We start from the raw sequence: 25,505 nt of genomic DNA, 5'->3' as shown, positions 1-25,505 counted from the left end.
TGTTTAAGTAGAAACTATTTTACATTAGTAGTCTTAACATTGACTTTTTGTCTTAAAAAATTTTTACTGAGTCAGGAATCTTGTTATAGTGTAAACATGGGCCTTGGGTCCTAAGTCCTGCTTTTGCCCCTATGACTGAGAAAAGTTAATTAAACCTAATGGAACTTGGTCCCTTGATCTGTATGACTGCTAAGACCTCTTCTGATTTTAATAGTCCATGATTCTATAAGTTATATGATGTGCTAGTTTCTTTCCATTTAATTCTCCAGTTCAGAAATTTATCACACATATATCTGCATCTAGCTTTGACATCTATTAGGTGATCTATTAGGTGATCAATAAATATTTATTAAAGTAATGGTATGTGTATTTTGCTGTTTCTGATGGGTTGTGAAATTACTGTAATTTCACAGCTTTTTATATCGGGCTGTTACTCATCTTTATTTTTGCTGAATGATATTATTGCTGCTTTAACATTTACTTACTCTCTACCATAGTTTTGTGCATGATGTAGAGTTGTTTTTATGTGTTTCAGAGAGGAAGCTGGAGGAAAAACTCTTTCACTACACCTAATCTTAGTCAACCTAAAAAGATAGATACAAATACTATCATAATCATAAAATAATCCAGAAAGTAAAGTTTACTTTTATTCAGCTTGACTTTACTAGTGAGGAAAACAAAAAACAAAAACATTCTGTTACTGGCCAGTTGCCCTATGGAAAGAAATTGGAGATACCCATCCTTTCTTCTAAGGCTCTTAGATGGATATACTGAATAGAAAAAAAAAATACTACAGGATATAAATTGTTTCCTGTTTAATGTAAGAGTTTTTAAATTAAAACATTTGTTCCCTTAACTTTGATTTTTTTTTTTCCATCATAGATTTTCAATCAGTCTTTAAATGAGGGATAAACTATTTAACTCAGTCATCAGATAGTACACATAGTGTATTAGTTCTTTAAAAATGCCTAGTTCTACGGGATATATATTCAGCTTCATATATTTTCAGTATTTAACACTAACACCACAGTGGCTTAATATCCCATTTGTAATGCAGAGAGAGTTAATGAGTTATGCTAGTAAAAAGCAAACTTTAAAGCATTTAATACATTTCATATTATTATTTGTTCTGAGAGACTAACTCAAGATTTATAGGGTTCAATTTTGAACCTCAGAATAAATAAAGAGAAGGGAAGCCAAAACTTCCCTGGTGTTGAGGAAAAACCCTTGCTTTCTAACTTCCTATGAATGGCAGTATTGTTCCCCACAGTATAGGGGAGCCAGGACCTTGCCATTCCATACTAAGGCTTGTTTTTATTTTTAAGGAATGTCGGAAAATTGTGGAAATGAATGTTTTTTCTTTTTCTTCTTTCCTTAATACCTCATGGATCCTGACCTTTTCCTTTAAACTGGTTTAGTATGTGTTTCCTTTAAAACTGGTCACTGACCCAAAAATAAGTTTTTCTTTTTCCATGATCTTCTCTAAAGAATTCTGTTAATAGCACACTAAACTGGATTACAAACTTACTGAATAAGTGCTTTGAATTCTGGGCAACCTTGGAATAAAGGGCACAGAAAGAGTAATACTGCATAAAACAAAATTGAGCAAGTTAGTATAAAGGAAAGGAATGCAACTGTATGGTTGATGTGATCAACATCTTCTAGTAGGTTTATTAGCAATTTAATGGAATATGGTTATTCAAGCATAATAATAGCCTCAGTTGAAATGTCTGCTCTGCTCTTTTTCCCATACACTTTGGAATGAGTCAAATGTGACAGTTGAGCTTTCAACAAGCTTCATGAATTTTAAATCCTTTTGAGTCATAAAATGGGTTACATGGCATGTAGTCAGTGTGGACAAGGAGTTGGCAGCCTCGCTGGGTGTTATGGGATATCAGGTGTCTTCAACATACTGAGGACCTGGGTTCACTAGGTGCATTCAGAGGTCTGCTCTGCATATCCACAAAGAACAGAGGACCTCTTTCTGTCCAACATTTAATAATTAATTATTTTGCAATTGTAAAGTTACTTTCCCAGCAATTGGTTCAAGACTTAAACTTCATGTCATCACAGAAGAAAATCTTTACTACTGTCTCAGAACAAATTATTTTGGGGCAGCTAAATATTTCTATGTTTGTTTCCTTCTCCTGTCTGATTCATGTGTATTTAAAGAAGAAAACCTCTGTGAATTGTGACATGGATTTGTACCCTCAAATTTTAACACATATCCTAATTGGTCCTAAAGTTATTCTCAATTTCTGTTACCACTGTAAAAATCTGATTCTTTGCTTAGGGATAAAAGTATTGAAATAATCTGAAATTCAATACAGGGAGCTTTACTATTTGTATCTGGAGCTACCTTACAACAAAAGTCTGTTTTCCGAAGATAATTTTTCAGGAAGTCCATTTTAAAGCAATCTCAACTTGAAGTGTGAGTTCATTTTTAAACTACCTTATAACAGTGCCCCATATTTTATTTAAATGTGGCATGTGGGTTCTTCTAGTGTAATTTTATAATAGCATGAGGAAAAAACCAATTTCCTTAACAATTTCCGATAGGAAATTTTGGAAGTTTATGTGACAGATTATTAGTAGTGGTATCTATACATGGTGTTGGGATTACAAGAATTTTTAATGGTTTTATTTTTACTGATCTGTAATTTCTAATTTTTTCTGCATAGAATGTGTGGGATGGGATGTACTACCTTTTTCATCTTGAGTCTAGGGAGAGTGGGTTTTTTTTTTTTTTAATTTTTTTTTTCAACGTTTATTTATTTTTGGGACAGAGAGAGACAGAGCATGAGTGGGGGAAGGGCAGAGAGAGAGGGAGACACAGAATCGGAAACAGGCTCCAGGCTCCGAGCCATCAGCCCAGAGCCTGACGCGGGGCTCGAACTCCCGGACCGCGAGATCGTGACCTGGCTGAAGTCGGACGCTTAACCGACTGCGCCACCCAGGCGCCCCGTAGGGAGAGTGGGTTTTACAGAGACCACTCAGAGTTGATAGATATTCCCTGTATTTGGGAAATGCCCTGGGCACTGGTCTAGGAGATCTGAAGAGCAAGAAACTCAGTAACTAACGGCTTAGATACGGAGCCAAGAAATTGCTGCTTTGTTGGGCACAGATACACTGCCAGAGTTTGTGGAAGTGTTTTCATGGACTAGAAATGTAGGAGCTAAAGCTAGGCTGGGGCTGTTTCAAGTCCAGTCCAGAGGTATAGATAGCTTGGTATACCAAGCAAGGTAGCCCCACAGTGAGAGGCTGAATGGAGCAAACCACCAGTGAACTAGGGGTTGGTAACTCAGGCAAAAAAGACTTCTGAAATGTGGCTACAAGTGGTTTGCTCTTCCTTACCCAGAGTCACATTAGTACTTGAATGTTTAGAATAGTAGAAAGCATGCATTGACAAGCCATGTCCTCTATGCATAGATCTGCCTTGGCATCTGCCTCGGCAGTGATTACTACAGTTGTAGATAGGTAGACAGAGTTTTAGGCATTCAGCTTTTTCCACCAGTGACAACAATCATTATCCACTGACCAAGCAGGGCCCTAAATCATTTTTGCATATTTCCTTTTAGCCTTTGTTAACAATCATACTTATAAAAAAAATGTTGCAATCTAGTTTTTTGCATAGTCTTCTAACTGCTAAATTTATCCATGTTCTTATTCTTAGAAGTATCTCTTCGTTTCTCCCTGGGTATTTATAAGGATATGCTTCATTCAGTTCATTGCACAAATTCTAAATGACATTAGTCACTAAAGACACAGTATGTGAAATTACGCTCTTAAGATCTGAAAGAGTTAATCTACTTTTCAGAGTTCCTGAGGTACTATCTGAGAGAAGCTGAAGCAACAAGAAAATCTGGCTAACTATATAATGTCAACAAGAAATACTTAAGGAGTATATTTGCATAATACTAAAATACATTTAACTTTGCGTTTAGCATAAACATTACTGTGTTCACTTGGTATTTACTTCAAGATCCGAGTGTCAACTTATGTGATACTAAATTTAGTTCAGATACATTCGAAAACTTTACAAACTATACCCACTATTGAACAAAGTGGTTTTTGCCAACAGATTGTGTGCTTTGTTAGACTATAAGCTTTGTACATTTTATAATAAGCACATTCCTGTTGTGAAATGGAATGCGTCTGATCCATAATAAATCTAGTTGAGAGACAATGGAACTTAGCCAGCTCAGCCCTGGTTCAAGGAAAAAGACAATAAATAGGGGTAATGACATTTATGAGAATCTAATTTCATCATGCACTGCCTCATAAGAAGAGAATCTAGATGGCATTAAGGTTATTGTACTTTGAGAATTACTCAAAACCAGATACAAAGTGCCTTCCATCTTATAGAAGGGACTAGTAGCTATTCCTCAGATAAATGTTTTATTTAAAAGTTAGTTAATACTCAGTGATAATTGGAAACATAAATAAACTTTTTCTTTAAAAAAAAAGGAAATCATAAGGATAAGAATTCTACCATATTTTTCCCTAAAACAATTTGGGAAAGGCAAAACTCACCAGCTAGACAATAATTAGTTTTCCTTGGTAAAACGTTGACTGGAATGTTTCTATTAGGAAAATATTATCAAACTGTTCCAGTCTCAGTCCAGCCAAGGATGCCCAGATTTGATAACAGAGAAGAAAAATTATTCACTATTTTTGTTACCACTATGTTAAAATTTGGACAGCTGTCAAAAACAAGAACAATTTCTTGAAACTAGCCATTTTGTACAACTATGGTGGAAATAAGCCTTTACTTAATATTCATAAGCATACAAATATTCAGCTGGTGGTTTTTCAGTAACACATTTTAAATAAGCTCTAGGAGAAGCAAATGTTTGAACATATGACAAAGGGTGAATATTTACAAAATCACTTGCCATGCTCCAGCCAGGAATCAGAAGGCAACTTCTCAGAATGAATTACTATATCCTCTACTAACAATGACTGGAGCCTGTCACAGCCATTGCTAATGAAGGCTTCAATCAAAACACATAAAATAGTCTAGGACTAGGAAGGAAAAAAGAAAAGCAGTATTCCCAAAAAAAAAATCATCCCAGCATTCCAAAAACCATCCTGAATATTGTGTTCAAACACTGGGCAATGTGGTACAGTTAAAAAAGCACCAGCTTTGTACCAGTTGTGAAGAAAATTAGTTTCAATTGGTAAAAAATTAGTAAGTACAATACTCTTAAAAGGTATTCAGCCTTATTCATTTTTAGCACATACAACAGTCATTTAGAATATACTAATGGTTTCTAAATTATATCAAACCAGATACAAATCACTTGAATAATTGAATAAGAGTATTTTAATTAGCACAGCAAGCATCCATTTAGTCCTATAGTTGCTTTGGTATGAATTATTTTGGACTAATTGATCTAAAATGTGTTTGAAAGTTGTTCTTCCTATAGCCTTGCTAACTCTATTTGCTTAATGAACTTCACCCTGTCGCCTGTTCAAAGTGATCACAATTCCAAAATTGATGGTTTCTGAAAGAATGAAATCTTATACCACTGTTGTTTTATAGCTTCCACAAAATTGAATCTAACAAAAAACATACCGATGTTTAACAAGTATAGCACTTGAAGCCTTAACATACATTACATCCAGAAAGTTCATTTCAATCCACATGTGTTCCAGACCCTTTATCCTGGTGGTATCTGTGCAGTCATAATGTATGTGCATTAAATAGTCTTTTCCTGCCAAAGGGGGATTATTCCTTCCGTTGCTGCAAACAGCCACCATATTGTGCAACAGCAGTGGCTCAAAAATATCTCCAAGAGTCTGTTTCTTGGAATACAGTTGTTAAGAGGAATTGTCAAGGCCAGATTTCTCACATCACTTCCTACAGAACATAGTTTGAGATAGTTCTAATTTCCTTTGGTTTAAATACTGTTTTTAATGGGGGGTGGGAGGGAGGAGAGGGTGGGTGATGGGTATTGAGGAGGGCACCTTTTGGGATGAGCACTGGGTGTTGTATGGAAACCAATTTGTCAATAAATTTCATAAAAAAATAATAATAAAAAAAAATAAAAGACAAAAAAAATAAATAAATAAAATTCAAAAAAAAAAAAAAAGAAAGAAAAATACTGTTTTTATGTCTTACTTCCAGTTCTGACTACCCTCCCAGAAGTCTGGATTAATATAGTCAAATGTGTTGATCTCTCCATATCTAGAGTATCTGGAAGATATTTCAGAATCAACTTAGCTAAAACAGAACTCATATTTTCTCCCTAGATTTGTTCCTTTCCTCTGACTTTACTGTATCAAAAATTAGTACCATCATCCACCCAATTGCTCAAGACAAAAATCTAAATAATTTTTGATTTTTTTTTTTTGCTTCACTCCCATATCTAATCTATCAGCAAGTCCTGTCACCTCTCCTTCAAAACACATTCCAAATTCTTCCCATTTTTTTTGTCTCCACTATCATCACCTTGTCCAAGCCACCATTATATTTTGCTTAGACTACTACAAATGCCTCTCAGCTAAATTCTCTGCTTCCATTCTTGCCTTCCAATACATTTTCCACAAAGCAGCTAGCCAGAATTATCTTTGTAAATTAGATTATGCCACTCTCCTCCTTCAAATTTCCAGTGGCTTCTAATAACACTTAAAATTCTAACCCTTTATGCTAGTTTACTAAGTTTGGTATGGTCTGTTCCCTGCCTACATCCCCAGTGTTATCTACCACCTTGCTGTATTAGTTTTCTAGAGTTGCCATAACAAAGTACCACCCGGTGGCTTAAATAATAGAAATTTATTTTCTCACAATTCTGGAGCCTAGAAATCTGAGATCAAGGTATGGGCCAGGTTGTTTCTCCTGAGGACTCTCTCTTTGAGTTGCAGATAGCTACCTTCTCCCTATGTTTTTACATAGTGTCACCTTTGTACCTGTATACTTCCTAATCTCTTTTTATAAGGATACCAGTCATTGGATTAGGACCCACACTAAAGGCCTCATTTTAACTTAATTACCTCTTTCAAGGCCTTGATACAATCACATTCTGAGATACTGGGGGTAAAGACTTTAACATATGAATGGCAGGGGGTGGGGGGAAGAGAGTTCATCTCATAACACTTGTCCTATCCATTTAGCTCCATACTGACTATCTTTCTGTTCCTTGAACAAGTTAAGCTTGTTCCTATCTTAAGACTTGCACTGGCTCTTGTTAGAACATTCTTCTCCCTGATGGCAACAGTGTTGGTCCTCTTGGTCGACACATACATGTCACATGTTCGGAAAGGCTATTCCTGAGCTCCCAATCTAGCCCATTCATTTTACAGGCATACTTCAGAGATGTGGCACGTTCAGCTTCACATCACAATACAGTAAGCCAATTGAATTTTTTGGTTTCCCAGTGCATATAAAAGTTATGTTTATATTATACTGTAGTCTAATAAGTGTGTGATACCATTATGTGTAAAAAATATGCATACTTTAATTGAAAAATATATTATTGCTAAGAAAAAACTGCTAGCCATCATCTGTGCTTTCAGTGGGTCATAGTCTTTTTGCTGGAGGAGGATCTTGCCTCCGTGTTGAAGGCTGCTGACTGATCAGGGTGATGGTTGCTGAAGGTTAGGATAGCTGTGGTAATTTCTCAAAATAAGACAGAAATGAAGTTTGCAGCATTGATCGTCTCTTCCTTTCACCAACAATTTCTCTGAGCATGTGATGCTGTTTGATAGCATTTTATGGACAGTAGAACTTTCAAAATTGGAATCTATCCTCTCAAACCCTGTGTCTGCTTTATCAACTAAGTGTATGTAATATTCTAAATCCTCTGTTGTCATTTCAACAATCTTCACAGTATCTTCACCAGAAGTAGATTCCATCTCAAGAAACCACTTTCTTTGCTCATCCATAAGAAACAACTCCTCATCTGTACAAGTTTTGTCATGAGATTGCAGCCATTCAGTCACATCTTCAGGCTCCACTTCTAATTCTAGTTCTCTTGCTATTTCTACCACATCCACCACCATTACTGAAATCTTTAGCCCCTCAAAGTTATCAATGAGAGTTGAAACCAGCATCTTCCAAATTCCTGTTAATATTGGTATTTTTACCCTTTTTCCATGAATCACAATGTTCTTAATGGCATTTAAAGTAGTTAATCCTTTCCAGAAGGTTTTCAATATATCTTGAAAACCTATTTTGAAAATATATTTTGGTCCCATCAGAGGGATCACTATCTTTGGCAGCTGTAGCCTTACAAAATGTATTTTTTAAATAATAAGACTTGGAAGTCAAAGTTATTTGTGGATCCATGAACTGCAGAATGGATGTTGTGTTTTGCAAGCATGAAAACCATATTAACCAATTTGACAATAAGTTATATTAAAAAAATAATAAAATTTTAAAAAATGTTTCTTCACTTTTGAAAAAGAAAAAAAAAGAAAACCATATTAATCTCATTGTCCATCTCCATCAGAGCTCCTGGGTGAACAGGTGCATTGTTAATAAGCAATAATTTTTTTAAAAGAGTCTTTTTTTCTGAGCAGTAGATCATAGTAGTGGGTTTAAAATATTCAGTAAGTCATGTCTTAAACAGATGTGCCATCATCCAGGCTTTATTGTTCCATTTATAGAGCATGGGCAGAATATATTTAGCATAATTCTTACGAGCCCTAAAATCTTCAGAATGGTACATGTAACTGGCTTCAACTTCAAGTCATCAGCTGCATTGGCCCCTAATAAGACAGCCTCTGCTTTGAAGCTTTGAAGCCAGGCATTGACTTCTCTAGCTAAGAAAGTCCTAGCTGACATCTTTTTCTAGTAAGCTATTTCATCTGCACTGAAAATCTGTTGTTTGGTGTAGCCACCTTCATTAATTATCTTAGCTGGATCTTCTGGATAACTTACTGCAGCTTCTACATCAGCACTTGCTGCTTCATCTTGCACTTTTATGTTATGGGGAAGCCTTCTTTCCATAAACCTCATGAACCCACCTCTGCTGGCTTCAGACTTTCCTCCTCCAGCTTTCTCACCTCTCCTAGCCTTCGGGGAATTGAAGAGAGTTGGGGCCTTGCTCTGGATTAGGCTTTGGCTTAAGGGAATGTTGTGGCTGGTTTGATCTTCCATCCAAACCACTGAAACTCTCCATATCAACAATAAGGCTGTTTTGCTTTCCTTTCATTTGTGTTCACTGGAGTAACACTTTTAATTTCCTTCAAGAACTTTTTCTTTGCATTCACAACTTGGCTAACTGGGTGGTACAACAGGCCTAGCTTTCTGCCTCTCTTGGCTTTAGACATGCCTTCCTCACTAAGCTTAATCATTTCTACCTTTCGATTTAAAGTGAGATGTGTGATTCTGCCTTTCACTTGAACACTTAGAGACCCTTGTAGAGTTATTGATTGGTCTGATTTCAGTATTGTTGTATCTCAGGAAATAGGGAGGCCTGAGGAGAAGAAGAGAAATGGGGAAACAGCTGGTCAGTGGAACAGTCAGAACACACAGAACATTTATTAAGTTCACCATCATATATGGTGCGTTTCATGGCTTCCCAAAACAATTACAGTAGTGACATCAAAGATCACTAATCATAGATTACAGTAACAAATATAATAATTATGAAAAATTTTGAAGTATTATAGGAATTACAAAAATGTGACACAGAGACACAAAATGAACAAATGTTCTTGGTAAAACAGCACTGATAGACTTGCTTGATGCAGGGTTGCCACAAGCCTTCAATTTATAAAAAAATGGAATAGAAGTGAAGCAAAATAAACTACCACAAAAAGGGGTGTGCCTGTATATCACATTCCCTGAATTCTCTGCCTAGTACCTACTACTACTTAATATTTTTTCCTATTTATTATTTATGATCTATCTCTTCATATCCCCACCAGAATATACACAAACATCTTCTCTCTTCACTGATGTGTTTCTAGGACCTAGAATAGTGCCAGATGTGTTAAAAATGTTGAATCAATATTATTGAATGACCAGAAAAATGAATGAAATTATTAGAGAAGGTAAAGAGAAGAGTGGCAGTTCAGTTAGTGATTATTGTGACAAATAGACCAAGGATGGTTTTCTCACTTGGGGGTCTTTAGAAATAAGATGAATCTGCTTACCCTTGAAATGTTGTAAGAGCTGTCTAGAAGAGGTCACCTCACCTTGCTATTATGCCTGAGCTAGACAAAGTGGATATTTTTAAAGGAAGCATAAGTTTATTATAACATTTCTAGAAATTATGTGTAACTTGCAGAGTTTTTCAGCTACTCATTCACTAAACATATGGAGAGTCTATTGTGGCCAGATCTTTTGTTAGTAGAGTGCCCTGGGAAACATGGCAGCACACAGAAGGCATATGTAACCCAGCCAGGGCCTGCAGTTGGCGTGGGCCCAAGGGTCTCTTGGAAGGCTTCTAAGGCAGCTTAATACCTACAAGGTATTGTGTTCTGGACATACAAAATATTTGTCACGGTTTACCCCTGTTTGCCTTTATAATGGCAGCTTGCAGCTTCTCTGAATTTACAAGAAATTATGGGCCCTTCAAGCTCTATGTCTGGTGCTTATTTTGAATGGTGTGCACAGCAAATTTTTATGGTTCTTGACTTTTGGGAAAATTCCTTTAAAATTTTAGAACCTTGTCAGTTCCCTAGTTTTTAACATACTAGATTTTGCAAACCTTTTGGCAGCTGACACTTATTTTTATTTGGTATTTGGTGGTAAATCATATTTCTGTTTGTTCTCTGCAGATAGAATGTCAGTGGCTCTTAGACATTCAGTACATTATCGTCAACAAGGAAATGGGCCACTTGAATTAGTGCATTATATGTCAGGAGAGTGACAAGACCAGCGGAGCTTCTGCCTTGTTTTTCATTTTAAAAGTTAAATGTTGCTTCCAGGCTTCTTCTGGGAAACTCTCATGTTGGCATCTTTATCAAGGGGCCTCTGTTTTGTGTGTGTGTGTGTGTGTGTGTGTGTGTGTGTGTGTGTTGAGTTTTGGGTTTTTTTTTTTTCTTTTAGCATAGTTGACACACATGTTATATTAGTTTCCGGTGTACAACTCAGTCATTTGACAAGTTTATACATTATGCTATGTCCACCACAAGTATAGTTACCATCTGTCCCATTATGTCCCTGTTAGTGTCATTGACTCTTCCTTTCATTCCCATGACGTACTCATTCTATAACTCAAGGTCTGTATCTCCATCTTCCTTTCATCCATTTTGCCCCATCCTGCCACCTCCCTTACCTCTGGCAACCGTCGATTTTTTTCTCTGTATTTATAGTTCTGATTCTGCTTTTTGTTTATTCAATTTTTTAGGTTTCGTTTATGAGTGAGTGGAATCATACAGTATTCGTCATTTTCAGTCTGACCTATTTCACTTAGCATAATTCTCTCTAGGTCCATCCATGCTGTTTCAAATGGTGCAGTCTCATCCTTTTTTATGGCATGTTTGATTTTGTGTGTGCACGCACACGTGCATACCACATTTTCCTTATCCATTCATCTATTGATGGATACTTAGGTGGCTTCTATGTCTAGGCTATTGTAAATAATGCTGCAATAAATGTAGATGTGCATATATCTTTTTGAGTTAGTGCTGTGATTTTCCCTGAGTAAATATCCATTAGTGGAATTATTGGATCATATGGTATTTCTATTTTTAATTTTTTGAGGAACCTCTATACTGTTTTCCACAGTGGCTTTACCCTTTTACATTCCCACCAATAGTGCACAGGGTTCCTTTTTCCTCCACATCCTCACCGACACTTGTTTCTTGTCTTCTTGATTTTAGCCATTCTAACAGGTGTGAGGTGATATCTCATTGTGGTTTTGACTTGCCTATCTCTGATGATCAGTGATGTTGAGCATTTTTTCATGTGTCTGTTGGCCATCTGTATGTCTTCTTTAGAAAAATACCTATTCAGGTCCTCTGCTCATTTTTAATTTTTTTTTTAATTTAAGTTTTTATTTAAATTCCAGTTAGTTAACATACAGTGTAATGTTAGTTTCAAATGTACTATATAGTGACTCAACACTTCCATACATCCTCTGATGCTCCTCACAAGTGCACTCCTAAATCCCCTTCACCTATTTAAACCAACTCCCCTCTGGTAACCATCAGTTTGTTCTCTATAGTTAAGAGTCTGTTTCTTGGTTTGCTTCTCTCTCTCTCTCTCGCTCTCTTTTTGCCTTTGTTCATTTTTTTTGTTTCTTAAATTCCACATACAATTGAAATCATATGATTTTTGTCTTTCTCTGACTGACTTTGTTTAGCATAATATTCTCTAGCTTCATCCACGTTGCTGCAAATGGCAAGATTTCATTTTTTATGGCTAATATTCCATTGTATATATACCACATCTTCTTTATCCATTCATCAATCGATGGATACTTGAGCTCTCTCCATAGTTTGGCTATTGCTATGTGTAGCCCTGTATCCCTTTGAGTTAGTATTTTTGTATTCTTTGGGTAAACACCTAGTAGTGCCATTGCTGGATCATAGGGTACCTCTATTTTTAACTTTCTGAAGAACCTCCATATTGTTTTCCAGAGTGGCTGCAATGGTACCCATTTTTTAATAGAATTATTTGGTTCCTTGATGTTGAGTTGTATAAACTCTGTATATATTTTGGATATTGACCCCTTATCAGATATATCATTTGAAAATATCTTCTCCCATTCAGTAGGTTGTCTTTTTGTTTTGTTTGTGGTTTCCTTTGATGTGAAAAAGCTTTTTATTTTAGTGTAGTCCCAATAGTGTGTTTTTGCTTTTGTTTCCCTTGACTTAGAAGACTTATCTAGAAAAATATTGCTATGGCTTATGTCAAAGTTATTACTGTCTGTGTTCTCTTCTAGGATTTATATGGTTTCAGGTCTCATGTTTAGGCCTTTAATACATTTGATTTTATTTTTGTGTATGGTGTTAAAAGTAATCCAGTTTCATTCTTGTATGTGCAGGTTTCCAGTTTCTGGGAGGGGCCTTTGAATAGCTATAACTTTCCAGATAATGAGAGCACTCGTTCCCAGTTTTCTTCAGAGATGTTTTGTTTTAAGATTTTGTACCCCCCTCCTTCTTTTATAAATGTTTTTATTTTTATTTTTGAGAGAGAGAGAGCATGCGGAGGGGCAGAGAGAGAGGGAGACACAGAATCTGAAGCAGGCTCCAGGCTCTGAGCTGTCAGCACAGAGCCCAATGCGGGGTTCAAACTTGTGAGCCACGAGACCATGACCTGGATTGAAGTCAGACGCTCAATCGACTGAGCTACCCAGGATCCCCATTGTTTTGTTTTGTTTTGTTTTGTTTTGTTTTGTTTTGTTTTGTTTTGTTTTGTTTTGTTTTGTTTTAAGTAGGCTTCATGCCCAGTGTGGAGCCCAACACAGGGCTTGAACTCATGATCCTGAGGTCACAAGTCAGATGCTTAACTAACTGAGCCACCTAGGTGCCCCTTCAGAGCTGTTTTTAATCTTTCCTGCGTACTCTGGCCCCATCAGTTTTCCTTCTGCATTTCTGCCAAACCTTTGCATTCACATGTCCTCCAGATCTGAGCACTGGTTCAGAGATGAGAGTGTCAGAACATCAATTTCCCACTCTGACATATGGAGCTATAACAATTATGCTTAATCTAAAGAATTGAGGCAGTATAATACTTCTTTTTGGCTTTAAAAGTTATTATTTACAATCTGCTTTCTTCTATAAACAGGATGGTCTTAGTGTCACTAATGGCATTTAGTCAAAATTCTTGTCAGCCACAATAGCAGTTATTATCAGTTAAGATAACACCTTACATAATTGTGTAATTTATTGAATGGCAAGTCAGGTGTATTTCTAGAGAAAGAAAAACCCTCCATTTAACAGTTGTTTCTACATCAGAACTTAATGAATTTTAGTAATGTAGACTATTGTTATGAACTCTTTGGATATTGCTTGTCAGGTTTGTTATATAAGTAAATGAATTGTTTTTAGCTGCAACTAACAGAAACTCAATTCAAATTGATTAAGGAAATGAAGAATCTCATATGCCAAGAATTTCTGTGCTCCAGAGTTGGTTGATTCATCAGCTCAATAATGTCATCAAGGACCCAGGTTCTTTCCATCTTTCTGTCCTGTCATCCTTGATGATGGTTGGGCTCTCAGACTAGCACCAGTCCCATGTACCATATCCAGACAGACAGTATCCAAAGGAAGAAGTGAGATTATGTTTCTTTCTGTACCTCCAGGAACTGTCAACAGACTTCCTCTCAGTGGCCCAAATTAGGTCATGTGTACCAGTCCCTGGCAAGAGGGATGAAACTACCTTGACTGATTCAGACTAGGAGGGATATGTTATTATTAATATGAGATAATCCATGTAAAATCAGTTAGTACAATGCTTAGCACTTAGAAAGAGCTTAATAAATTTTATTTATTACTAATGATGATAAGTCTGTGGCATTAATATTGTAAAAGACGGCCAGAGTTATGAGTGATTAAGAGGTAGATTCCTCAGCCCTTGGGGTTACTGATTCTATGTTGAGGAGATAGAGAGAGGTGACCAGTACCACCTATGTGTAGTAGGTACACCTGGAAAGGCCATCTACAATGCAGGGTTGTAGTTTAAGGCTCAGATCTTTAGAGAGAGCACAGACGAGGTCCCTACTCATAGGAAGAGATTGGGATAAGTTACTGCCACAGGACTCCAGGGAAAAGAACCAAAGTCACACCTGGGTTTATAATCTAATGTGGAACAAGGTATAAAGAATGACTTAATGCTGAGCCTCAGAGGATTGGCCTGGAGCTTGTTAGATCCTCCTTTTTTAGATGACAGTTGATCCTGGTAGGGATGAACCCAAAGTTGAAGTTTCCTATCCTCCAAATGGTTAGTATAAGAAAGTGTGCAGAGGTTAGCAGCTAAGCAGGCCCTGATATGTGTTTTCTCATAAGAAAGGCATTATTGACGCTCTACATGTGTAATTATTATCGTTGTTGGCAGGTAATTAGCACCTTGGGTTACTAAGAAACAAAAAAACAAAAAAACATGAAGTATCATAAGTTAGTGTTGATACTCACACACCTTGTTTTTTAGATACAGCTTTTCCCACTGCAGCAGAATCCTTCTGTTGGCCTCTGAGGGTTTGCATCCTTCTCAGATTTTTTCATCTACTTTTGGGTTTCCCATGTCTTCCCACCGCCCTCCTCCCCATCCATATACTCAGCTTCTTGCTTCTGATTGAATTTGGTTAAAATCTAGAATACATTATTCATGAATAACCATCTGGAATGTTTTCAGTAAACTATCTTGGAGGGAAATAAAATTACAGTTAAAGTCACATTTATGAATGCCAGAAACTGTTTTGAGACTCCAACTCTTTGAAATGTAGAGCTGGAAATGACTTCATTTTTAAGCTGACCCTGTACCCCCTCATCTTACAAGTATGGGAACCAAGATGCTAAATATTGTGGTTAATTTTTAGATCTTGTCACTTGAGATAAGTCAATAAGTTTAGAAGTCCATATCACAAGATAAACCAATAAGTTTAGAATTCCAAGAAATCAATGGTAAAAATGCAATGGATATTAATTGTCTTTGGGAAATGTTTCAAGAGATCTTATTCGTGTAACAGTTATAATTATCAAAGCTCAAAAAAAGGAAAATGAACTAGGTAGTTATAAAACTTTCACACATGTTGACCACGAATATCATGAGTTCCCAGAATAATCAAAGGATTAATGACATTTACTTGACTCTTCCTGATAGCTTCTGAAGATTTTAATGCAGTAAATAATTTCCAGCTCTGTTGACCATATTCTTAGTATAGTAAGGCCTTAATTAATTTTTCATAAGTTAAAGTGAGCTGTTTGTGATCTGAGAATTATCCAGAAACCTGTTTGGTTTCTAAGGAAGAATTCCAGATGACCCACCAGCAGGAAAGATAACCATTATAAACATTTTTATTTCTTAGTTTAAACGTTACTTCCTCAAAGTGACCTTTCTTGACCCCTGAATCATGTACCCTTCTTATTTCTCAAAGCACACTGTTGTTTTCCTCCATAACCCTTATCATAATGTGTAAACTATATGTTGATTTGGGTGAATCTTTAATATCTGTTACCCTAAGGGCACTATATAGCAGGAGTCATGTCTATTTTTTGATGACCGCTCATTACTGTCTATTGTGGTATCTAGCTCAGAGCAGATACTCAATATTTACTGAATGAATGAAACTGAGAATAAGATTGGGATGGCTCAAGGCACATTTGTGTTCTGCATTACTACTTAGGTATATACTTCTGTCATTTTCATTTCTATGAGCATGTATTAGATTTGTAACTTTAAAAAAAACAGTATTGCAACTTGCTTTCTATATTTTAAAATCTAACTGTACAACATTTTAGTAAATATTGGATTAAGGAAGTTGGTGGATCTAAAACTTTCAACTCCGTTAAAACATTTTCTTTTTCTCAGGAATTTCTTAGGAACATCTTAAGAACTTTTGCATCTTATTCTGAATAAACAACTTAGAGATAAGTTCAACATTTTGCTTCTGACCAAAGGCCTTTATAGATAAATTTTTAAAGTAAAATGTTTAAATTAGGAACTTTCTGTATTAGTTTTCCATTGCTGTGTGACAGCTTACCATAAATATAACACTTAAAAGAACACCCACTGGGGTGCCTGGGTGGCTCAGTTGGTTAATCATCTGACTCTAGATTTCGGCTCAGGTCATAATCTCATGGTTTGTGAGTTCGAGCCCCACATCGGGCTCTGTGCTGATGGCATGGGGCCTGCTTGAGATTCTCTGTCTCCCTCTCTCTCTCTCTGCCCCTCCCCCACTCTCACTCTCTCGAAATAAACAAACATTTTAAAAAAATAAAAATAAAAGAATACCCACTATAATATTATCTCTCAGATTTTGCAGATTGGAAGTCTGGGTGTGGCATACCTGGTTGTGGTTGTTGGCTGGGCTCTGTTCTCACCTGGAGCTTAGGTCTTCTTCCAAGCTCATTCAGGTTGTAGTCAGAATTCATTTCCTGTGGTTGTAGGATCAAGGTCCCTGTTTTTTTGCTGGCTGTTGACTATGGGTTTCTCTTAACTCCTAAAGGCAGCTCTGCGGGCATATCTCTAAAGGCAGTTCCCAACATGGCTGTTTGCTTTTTTTTTCCAGACTAGTAGGACATCTCTCTGACTTCTTCCATCTCTGACCTCTAAACCCCCGTTTAAGGGCTCATCATATTAGGTCAGGCTCACCCAAGATAATCTCCCTTTTAACGAACTCAAATCAATGGATTAGAGACTCAGTTGCATCTGCAAAATAACTTTACCTGTGCTATAAAAATGTGCCTAATCATAGGAGTGATATCTCCTCACATTTATAGGTTCTTTTAACACCCAAAGGGAGAGATTTGCACATGGTATATACATCAGGCAGTGGCAGTCTTGGGTATTGTAGAATTCTTCCTCCATAGTTCCCAATGTGGTAAATTCTCAGAATCTTTCCCAGTTGATTGAATTGGTTTGAAATGTGTGTGGTGACTTGGTTTGGAGTGTATCTTCATGTCTCTGTGCTTTTGTAATCTCATTGTAATTAAAATGCTTTTGTTGACTGTCTGAAGATTTCTCTACAAATAACTCCTTCTCACAATCTGATCTAGGAATTGGAAAGATGAAGTAGTGGTTCTCAAAATTCATTAGTTTATATATATGCTTAGGAAAACAAAATTTAGGATAGGATCTTTAAACCAAACCTAAGTTCACATTGCTGCAATTTGTAGCCTGTCCCTCCTACCCCCGTTCCTCCAGCATGTCTGAGTTCACATTTTTCTTCATACAAATAGAGTGAACATAATCTGGTTTTTTTTTAATGTTTAGTTATTTATTTTGAGAGAGAAAGAGAGCAGGAGAGAGGCAGAGAAAGAGAGACAGAGAGACAGAGAATCCCAAACAGGCTCCACAATGCGGGGCTCAAACCTGTGAACCGTGAGATCATGACCTGAGCTGAAACCAAGAGTTGGACGCTTAACGGACTGAGCCACCCAGACACCCTGAACATAATCTGTTTTGTTTTGTTTTTTTTAATCTTTTCTTTTCTTTTTTTTTTTTTGAAATTTTTAACGTTTATTTATTATTGAGAGACAGAGAGACAGAACATGAGCATGGGAGGGGCAGAGAGAGGAGGAGACACAAAATCCAAAGCAGGCTCCAGGCTCTGAGCTGTCAGCACAGAGCCTGATGCGGGGCTCGAACTCACAAACTGCGAGATCGTGACCTGAGTCGAAGTCAGACACTTAACCAACTGAGCCACCCAGGCGCCCCCATAATCTGTTTTTAAGAGTATTATAAATGCTTACAATGTCTTCTAATATTTATTTTTGTCTGACTGCATAGTAGATATACAAATTATCTTATTAGTGACAAGTTGTATAGGAGAGAAGAACACAAACTGCAGAGTAAAGTTCTCTAAGTTCATATCTCAGCTCTGCTGCTGTAAGACCTTGGTCAAGTCACCTACCGTGCTTCTGCTTCCTTGTCTCTAAAACAGATAATTCTTGTACGACTTTTATTGGGTTATGAGGGTTAGATTATTAAAGATGAATTCTTAAGATAGTGTCTGATACAGGAAGACTATACAAATGTTTGCTTTTATCATTGCTAAGTAAATTCCTCCTAAGAGTTTTGTCCTAAAATTATAGTAGAGGATTCCAATATGTTTTTATTTAGGAATTTTTCAGACTCAGTCATTTAGTATGTTATGCCTCTCTCTGATCTTTTTTTTTTTTTTTTTTTTTTTTTTGGTAGTTCTGGTTAGTTTTAGTAATTTAATTAGCACACGTGGGAAAGTTAAGGAATAAACCACTGAACAAACCTCAGGCATCCCAAAGTTGAAGGGTGGTAATTAATATGCAGGCTGTCATTGGTGAACATTCCTGATGTGGTTTATACATTCTGTTCATATTACTTAGTGTTTTAATTGTACTGCACCTTAGCATTCTAAGACCCCAGTATACAGAAATGTCACCCATCTCTGAAATGAAGAGGTCATGGAATCTGGATCCTCTTAAATAGGATCTTGTAATACCAAGTGGACTTGAGTGTACAAAGTTGGAAAACAGAAGGCATGAGCTTCATTTCTGATGTGGGCTGTGCTTTGTGTGGAGGCTTCGGGAAAATCATAATCACACAGTGCAGTGAATAGGAACACAAAACAGGAGCATGGGCTCAGAAAGCTTGACTCAGCAAGTCAGTCAACTTCCTTTAGCCTTAGTTTATTCATATGTAAAATGGGTATACTGATGCCTGCCCTTACTTCCTTTTCAAGTTAATGTGAGCATCACAACAAATATTTCATTTTATTATCACTATATATTCATAAGGTATATCTGCTCTGCTGGCTTGTTAACTTCCCAGGAACAGGGACTATGGTTTGGTGTTTAAATATTTGTAGCCGGGTTAAAAAAAAAAAAAAGTTGGCATCTACTAAAAGTTTGCTGAACTGAAATGTTGACTAACTGAGAAAAGATATATAAAAGTATGACAGAGGCTTGAGGTATTGTTATAAAATCAGCCAAATGTACACTAGTCCAAGTGGCCACAGGATCAAAGATGTGCTGATTGACAAAGAACATTAAAGTGGCATAAACAAATGGAATGTGACCTTTTGAGTGTGACCAGGGACAACACAGTGTAACTTTGATGTATCAACAAGTTTCAAGCCAGCTGTGCCTTGACATGATAGAGGCATCACATCAGCTTCTTGAGTGGCTTCCTCAGCATTATCTATGACTACCAACAAAGCTATGTTGCTGCTATTCAGCTCTTAAGAGCTAGATAAGAGTGTGAATAGGATGACAGTGTAATTTTAAAGCTCTTATAATACGATGAGTACTTGGAACATTGAAATGGGCACTGAAAACCTAGTGATGATAGCACAGCTCCTAGCACATGGCAGGTCTGGGGGGAACAGAGTTATGTTGGCCACAGACAAGCCAATGCCAGTGTCCTCATTCGTGGTCATAACATCTGGCACCCCACTGAGCAGAGCAGCTAAAGGAAAGCAGCTTGGCAGACAGGTCGGTGCAGACTCTTAATGGGACTGCAGCACAAAACTGTTCATCAGGCCTTGTGAGCACATTCACCACATCCAAATGGAAGATATGAAACATCAGAGTGGTCATTGTTGAAAATAGGCAACAAAAGCAACTTTGGACAGGGCCAACGTGAAAATATTGGCATCTACGTAAAGAATACTGAACTAATGACAGTGCTCTTACAAGCTATTGGGAGTATAAATTCCCAATAAAATGTGTAAGGTTTTATAATTATTTTAGTATTTTGTATTTGGGGGAAATTTTGCAAGAAGAGTTGGGATCAAATGGTATATTTGTATCTTTTATTTCTTTTTGAAAGGTGGCCAGAATCCAAACCAAGCACTGAGTTAATTTAGGGCAAAACAATAACATTAGCAGCTACTGGTTTTGACCACAGTGTGCCAGGCAGTGTATATTAGCTTATTTGTTACATAATTCCTGTTAGAGTGGAAGCGCTATCCAATTTGCAGATTAGAAAACTGAGGCTCAGGAAGTATAATTCGTCCCAAGTTGCATACCTAATAAGTGGTAGAGCCTGAGTTCAAATCCCCAGTTCTTTCCATTCACCATGAGAACCCAAAAGGAGTAAGATGAGAAGACAGGAAGATGATGTAAACATGAAGGACACATGAGGGAACAGAAATGAGGGCCATGAAAGAAGGTAAGAGAGTAGAACACAAAGGGTAAGAAAAGGGACCAGGCATTGAGAAGGAGTGGGAGTTCTTTCGATTGAGTCCTTTAGAGTGGTCATGTCTTCAGGAACTGTCATCATTCTGTATCATCTTGGCTGATGCCCCTTTGAGTCCTGTGGGACAGCTTAGCAGACAGGTCCACTTACCGCCTTATCTAGTACATCCAGCAGGGCGGTTTTAAAGCAGAGATTAGACAAGAAAGCTACCACATAGCCTGACAGCTTCCAGGAGCTGGAAAGAAATTAAACTGGAATGATTCAAATTTAAATGTGTCTTCAGTGTATGTGCTCTAACTTTACGTTGGCTTTGCAGAAAACACGTGCCGTTTTAATTCACTGGAAAGCAGGTGGAATCTGTCATGGGGTGAAACATAAGAAATCTGTCCAAATGTAAGAAAAAGCAACAGCTTCCTTTTGTGCGTCAGCTTCATAGTACAAGTATGTGTCACTTGGTCCACATAAGCTGATATTCACCAAAATAATAAAATTCGCATCTAATAGTCATTGAGCAATTCTAGTGTGCCCAGCGCGTTACATGTATTTAATCATCAGGAGGAGCCTAGGGGATTGGTACTATTCTGACCAACCACCCATTTTAAAGATGAGAAAACTGAGGCTCAAAAATTAAACAAGCTATCACTGGCTAATAAGTAGCTGAGCTGGGATTTGAATTGCAGGCCCTTGATGGTAACACTACACTATGAAGTGCCTGTGACTTGTGTCACCCCATGATGACATGAGTACTCCAAAAAAAGAGAGAGAGAAGGAAAGGGAGGCAGAGAGGGCACTAAGAAAAGAAGGAGAAGATAGTGACCTCAAAACTAGTACCAGCTCTGAGGAAGACATGTGGGTTGGATGGTTGGAAGCCGTAGAGGTGATCTGAACCTCTCTGTGGTCAGAGAAGGAATCTATAGCGAAGCAAAGGGTAGGAGGAGCCAAAGGGGGGCAAGAAGAAATGGGAGTACAAAGTAAAAGAATGAAACCAAGTACACGCAGAGTGTGAAGGGGAGGAAGAAAGTTCTTGTAAATCTTTGGAGTATGAAAATAATGTAGTTAGATTTTAAATTAAAGTTGTTTCTCTGATTTACCCTTTTATTTCCAATTTCATGGGTGAAAATGACCTATTCAGCTCAACCTTTAGAATTAATACTGTTTGTCTGACAGTTTCTCTGCACCCTGAGTAACACTAAGTTCCACCCTGCAAGGTTAGCATCTCAGTAAAAGGTGGGTGTGCTGTTTAGTTGGGTTTTTTTTTTTTTCCTCCTGAAAGTTGATTAAGTCAACATTAACCATGGCTATGTAACCACAGAATGGGCAGTTTCTTTGAAGGCTCATGGTTTGGATCTTTTCCTGCAAAACTTCCCACTTCTATAGCTATATTTAGTGTGCTAACTGCCTGAATAACTGGCTTGCTATGGGTCCCTGTGTCACGGCAATACTGGGCCTTGTTTGCCTCCAAGTTTGCTTTGTGGAACCATGATGTTTGCAGTTCTCAGTCGACAGCCTCTGGGTTCAGCCTCTCATTTCTTCTCCAGAAACTTCGCTGGAGTTAGCATTGCTGATTTGATGCCATATGGCTCTATGATTCTCAGAACCATTTACTTAATATTTAATAAATTTTTAAACTTGTCCATACCCTTAACTTTGAAAGTAATATGATATCATCAATGTTTGTATCCTGACGACTTTGTTTATATAGATGTGACTGAATATTTAAGGAGAAAAAAATAAAGTACTGGCCTTGCGCAAAAGCCAGTTTTCTCATGTTGGTGCAGCTGTTTTAACTTTTAAGAAACCACAAGCATTTTATCCTCTAAAACTTTAATTTGAAAGACACAGGACTTTTAAAGAAATACAGTGTTTCTGAAACTGATATATATTAGCCTCCCTACTTCTGTTCTCTTTAAACTCTTAAGAATTGAATAAAGTTCCTGAGTTGATATTACATATACATTTTTCAGAAAAATACATGTAATTGCTATATTCCTAGTAATCTTTGAAATGTTAAGTTATAGTAGAAGCAGTAGCATCATAAGAGAGACAAAATGTAACAATAGCTGCTTCATTCTCTTGACCTCTCTTCAAGCTCAGAGAATTTTCCATAGACCCAAAGGGAGATGCCAAAAGGAAACAGTTGTGTGTTTTCCTGGGTTCACTGTAGCCCAGCAAGCCCTGGTAATTGTTATTTGGCTTCTTTTTTTATGCTACAGCAATGATTCTCCTTCCTGTTACATAGAAAAACCTATTCTCCTGTTAAAAGAGAACACTAGATGTGTTTATTACAACATTAAGACCGTTTGTCCATGGAAATAATTTTTTATTGTTCTGAGTCACTCTGGTTTGTGGAATTTTTACATGAGTTCCAGCACAGGGATGAGATGATATATTTATTTTAATTTGTATCCTCTTTTTTTCTTGACTGCATGAATGTCAGGCTTGTTGTCAGAATATCCCCATATTTTTATTACTTTAGAAGTTACACTGCTGTAGTTGTGTCTCCTAAATTCTTCATTGACAATTCACTCTGTGTCCTGGGCATGCTGAATTTTGGCAGGACTACCTGCTTCTCTCAGTGTCATGGGATCTCTTGTTTTTCCATTAGCCCCATTCATGTTGTCTCGACATATGTCTTTACCATGTCAAAGGTTATACAGACCTTCAGAAATACTTGAATTGTTTTGTTGAGGGGTGGCTGGGTGACTCAGCTGGTTAAGCATCTGACTCTTGATTTCAGCTCAAGTCATTATCTCACGGTTCATGGGTTCAAGCACCAGGTCCGGCTCTGTGCTGACAGCAGGGAGCCTGTTTGGGATTCTCTATCTCCCTCTCTCTCTGCCCCTCCTCCACTCATTCTCTCTCTCTCTCTCTCTCTCTCTCTCTCTCTCTCTCTCTCTCTGTCTCTGTCTCTCAAAGAAGTAAACATTTTCTAAAAATTGTTGAGCAGCTGGAAAGACTTGAATTAAACTGTGAACTTCAAAGGGCATTTGTTATGCCTTAATTTTTTTTTTCTTGCATTAAAATAAACCTCACCTAGAAGTATTCCCTAACTCAGCTCAGAATATCTCTGCTTTAGGGGCGCCTGGGTGGCGTAGTCGGTTAAGCGTCCGACTTCAGCCAGGTCACGATCTCGCGGTCCGTGAGTTCGAGCCCCGCGTCAGGCTCTGGGCTGATGGCTCAGAGCCTGGAGCCTGTTTCCGTTTCTGTGTCTCCCTCTCTCTCTGCCCCTCGCCCGTTCATGCTCTGTCTCTCTCTGTCCCAAAAATAAATAAACGTTGAAAAAAAAAATTAGAATATCTCTGCTTTAAACTATACCCTGGAATCATAGAAAGCCCCTAAAATTCATTTTCAACTATTCTTTGGTTTGATTGCAATTATTGTATGTGTTAATCACCTCTAGGAACATAGGTTAAATTTAACTAACAGTTCAGATTTACAGAGTAGTCTTAGATGTTCTGACATTTTAGAAAATATTTGAATAGAAAATAATGACTATCCTGTGGGCTGAGATTTCAAGTTACTGGTTATTGTCATTAATATTTCTTCCATATATTACTCTGTGTGTATGCAATTCTGACTGACTTACTAACTGACTAACTGACTGACTTAAGATTTAAAATTAAATCTTGTACTTTCTGGCAAGAATTTGAGGATTGGGTGTTGCCTTCTACCTTTTTTGACTCATATGTCCTAACTAGTCGGCCTCCAAAAGAAAAAGGGGCTATAATACTGACGTGAGCATAGACTAGACAGAGACAAATTGGACAATTTCTAATAGATAATTTCTTCTCTTACAATAATTTCTCTTACAATAGATAATTTCTTCTCTTTGGTCATGGCTGGTCCAAACTATACTACCTATATTCATATATTCGCAAGGGTTTATGTGTGTGAGTGCGTGCACACGGGAGCATGATTCAGCATTCATAAGTTTTAGGTGATTTGTTTTCTTGTCAGAAAATGGTAGAATATTAATCTGAATCACTTTATTTTCAACAGGTTGACATGATGAAAGAAGCGTTAGAAAAACTTCAGCTCAATCTAGTAGAGATGAAAGATGAAAACGCAACCTTAGATGGTGGAGATGTCTTATTCACAGGTATTCTAGTCCTTACTTTCTCCTATCCAAAACTATTTCTGATACCTGGCTTGTATTCACTTGTTTAACTATAGGGTTTTTTTTAATTACCAAAGTAAAAATGCCAAATGCAGAGAAGCTGGAACATACAGGAAAGCACAAAAGAGAAAAAAAAAAACCAAAAATGACCTTTCATCCAACATTTGGGTGTATGTCCTTTTAGGACCTTTATATGCATGTAATATTTGCATATTTTTTACAAAAATGTTATCAGGGTGTACCTATCACTTCATAGGTTGCATCTACTACTTTCTACAGGGTGCATTGTTTTGCATTGTGATATAATATCTGGTTTGTATTTAAAAGATTCTTAATTCAAGATGTGTCATTTACACATAATTTTCTTCCTGGACAGCAAGATGAATTTAAGTAATTTTCAGTGTAAATTGATTTGGCTTCAGTGCCAGATGAATAATAGCAGAACTCAGCCAAGTATAAACAGCTAATACTATTATTGATCTAACTAGAATCAGTTTTTATAGTGGGTATAATATGGCTGCTAAAAAAAACAGTAATTGTAGCATTTAATCTTTCTAACTCTTTTATGATCGTATTATTGTTTTGCAAAAGTCATGTGCTAAAATTTGGATCCCCAGATTGATTCTACTTAAACTGACAATTTGTAACTTA

The 25,505-nt window shown here is 37.1% G+C and overlaps 1 protein-coding gene across 4 annotated transcripts in view; it reads left to right on the top strand.

Annotated features, from left to right (window-relative positions):
* DDAH1 (dimethylarginine dimethylaminohydrolase 1) overlaps positions 1-25,505 on the top strand; it is a 139,117-nt gene that overhangs the window by 74,218 nt on the left and 39,394 nt on the right. For all 4 annotated transcript variants that reach the window (XM_043575468.1, XM_043575472.1, XM_043575470.1 and 1 more), the window contains one exon: positions 24,737-24,836. In XM_043575468.1, coding sequence (XP_043431403.1) covers positions 24,737-24,836 — 100 coding nt within the window. The remainder of the gene's footprint in view (positions 1-24,736; positions 24,837-25,505) is intronic.

Source organism: Prionailurus bengalensis, chromosome C1, assembly GCF_016509475.1.
Source record: "Prionailurus bengalensis isolate Pbe53 chromosome C1, Fcat_Pben_1.1_paternal_pri, whole genome shotgun sequence".
Classification (NCBI taxonomy): Eukaryota; Metazoa; Chordata; class Mammalia; order Carnivora; family Felidae; genus Prionailurus; species Prionailurus bengalensis.
This window is presented reverse-complemented; position numbering and strand designations above follow the sequence as displayed.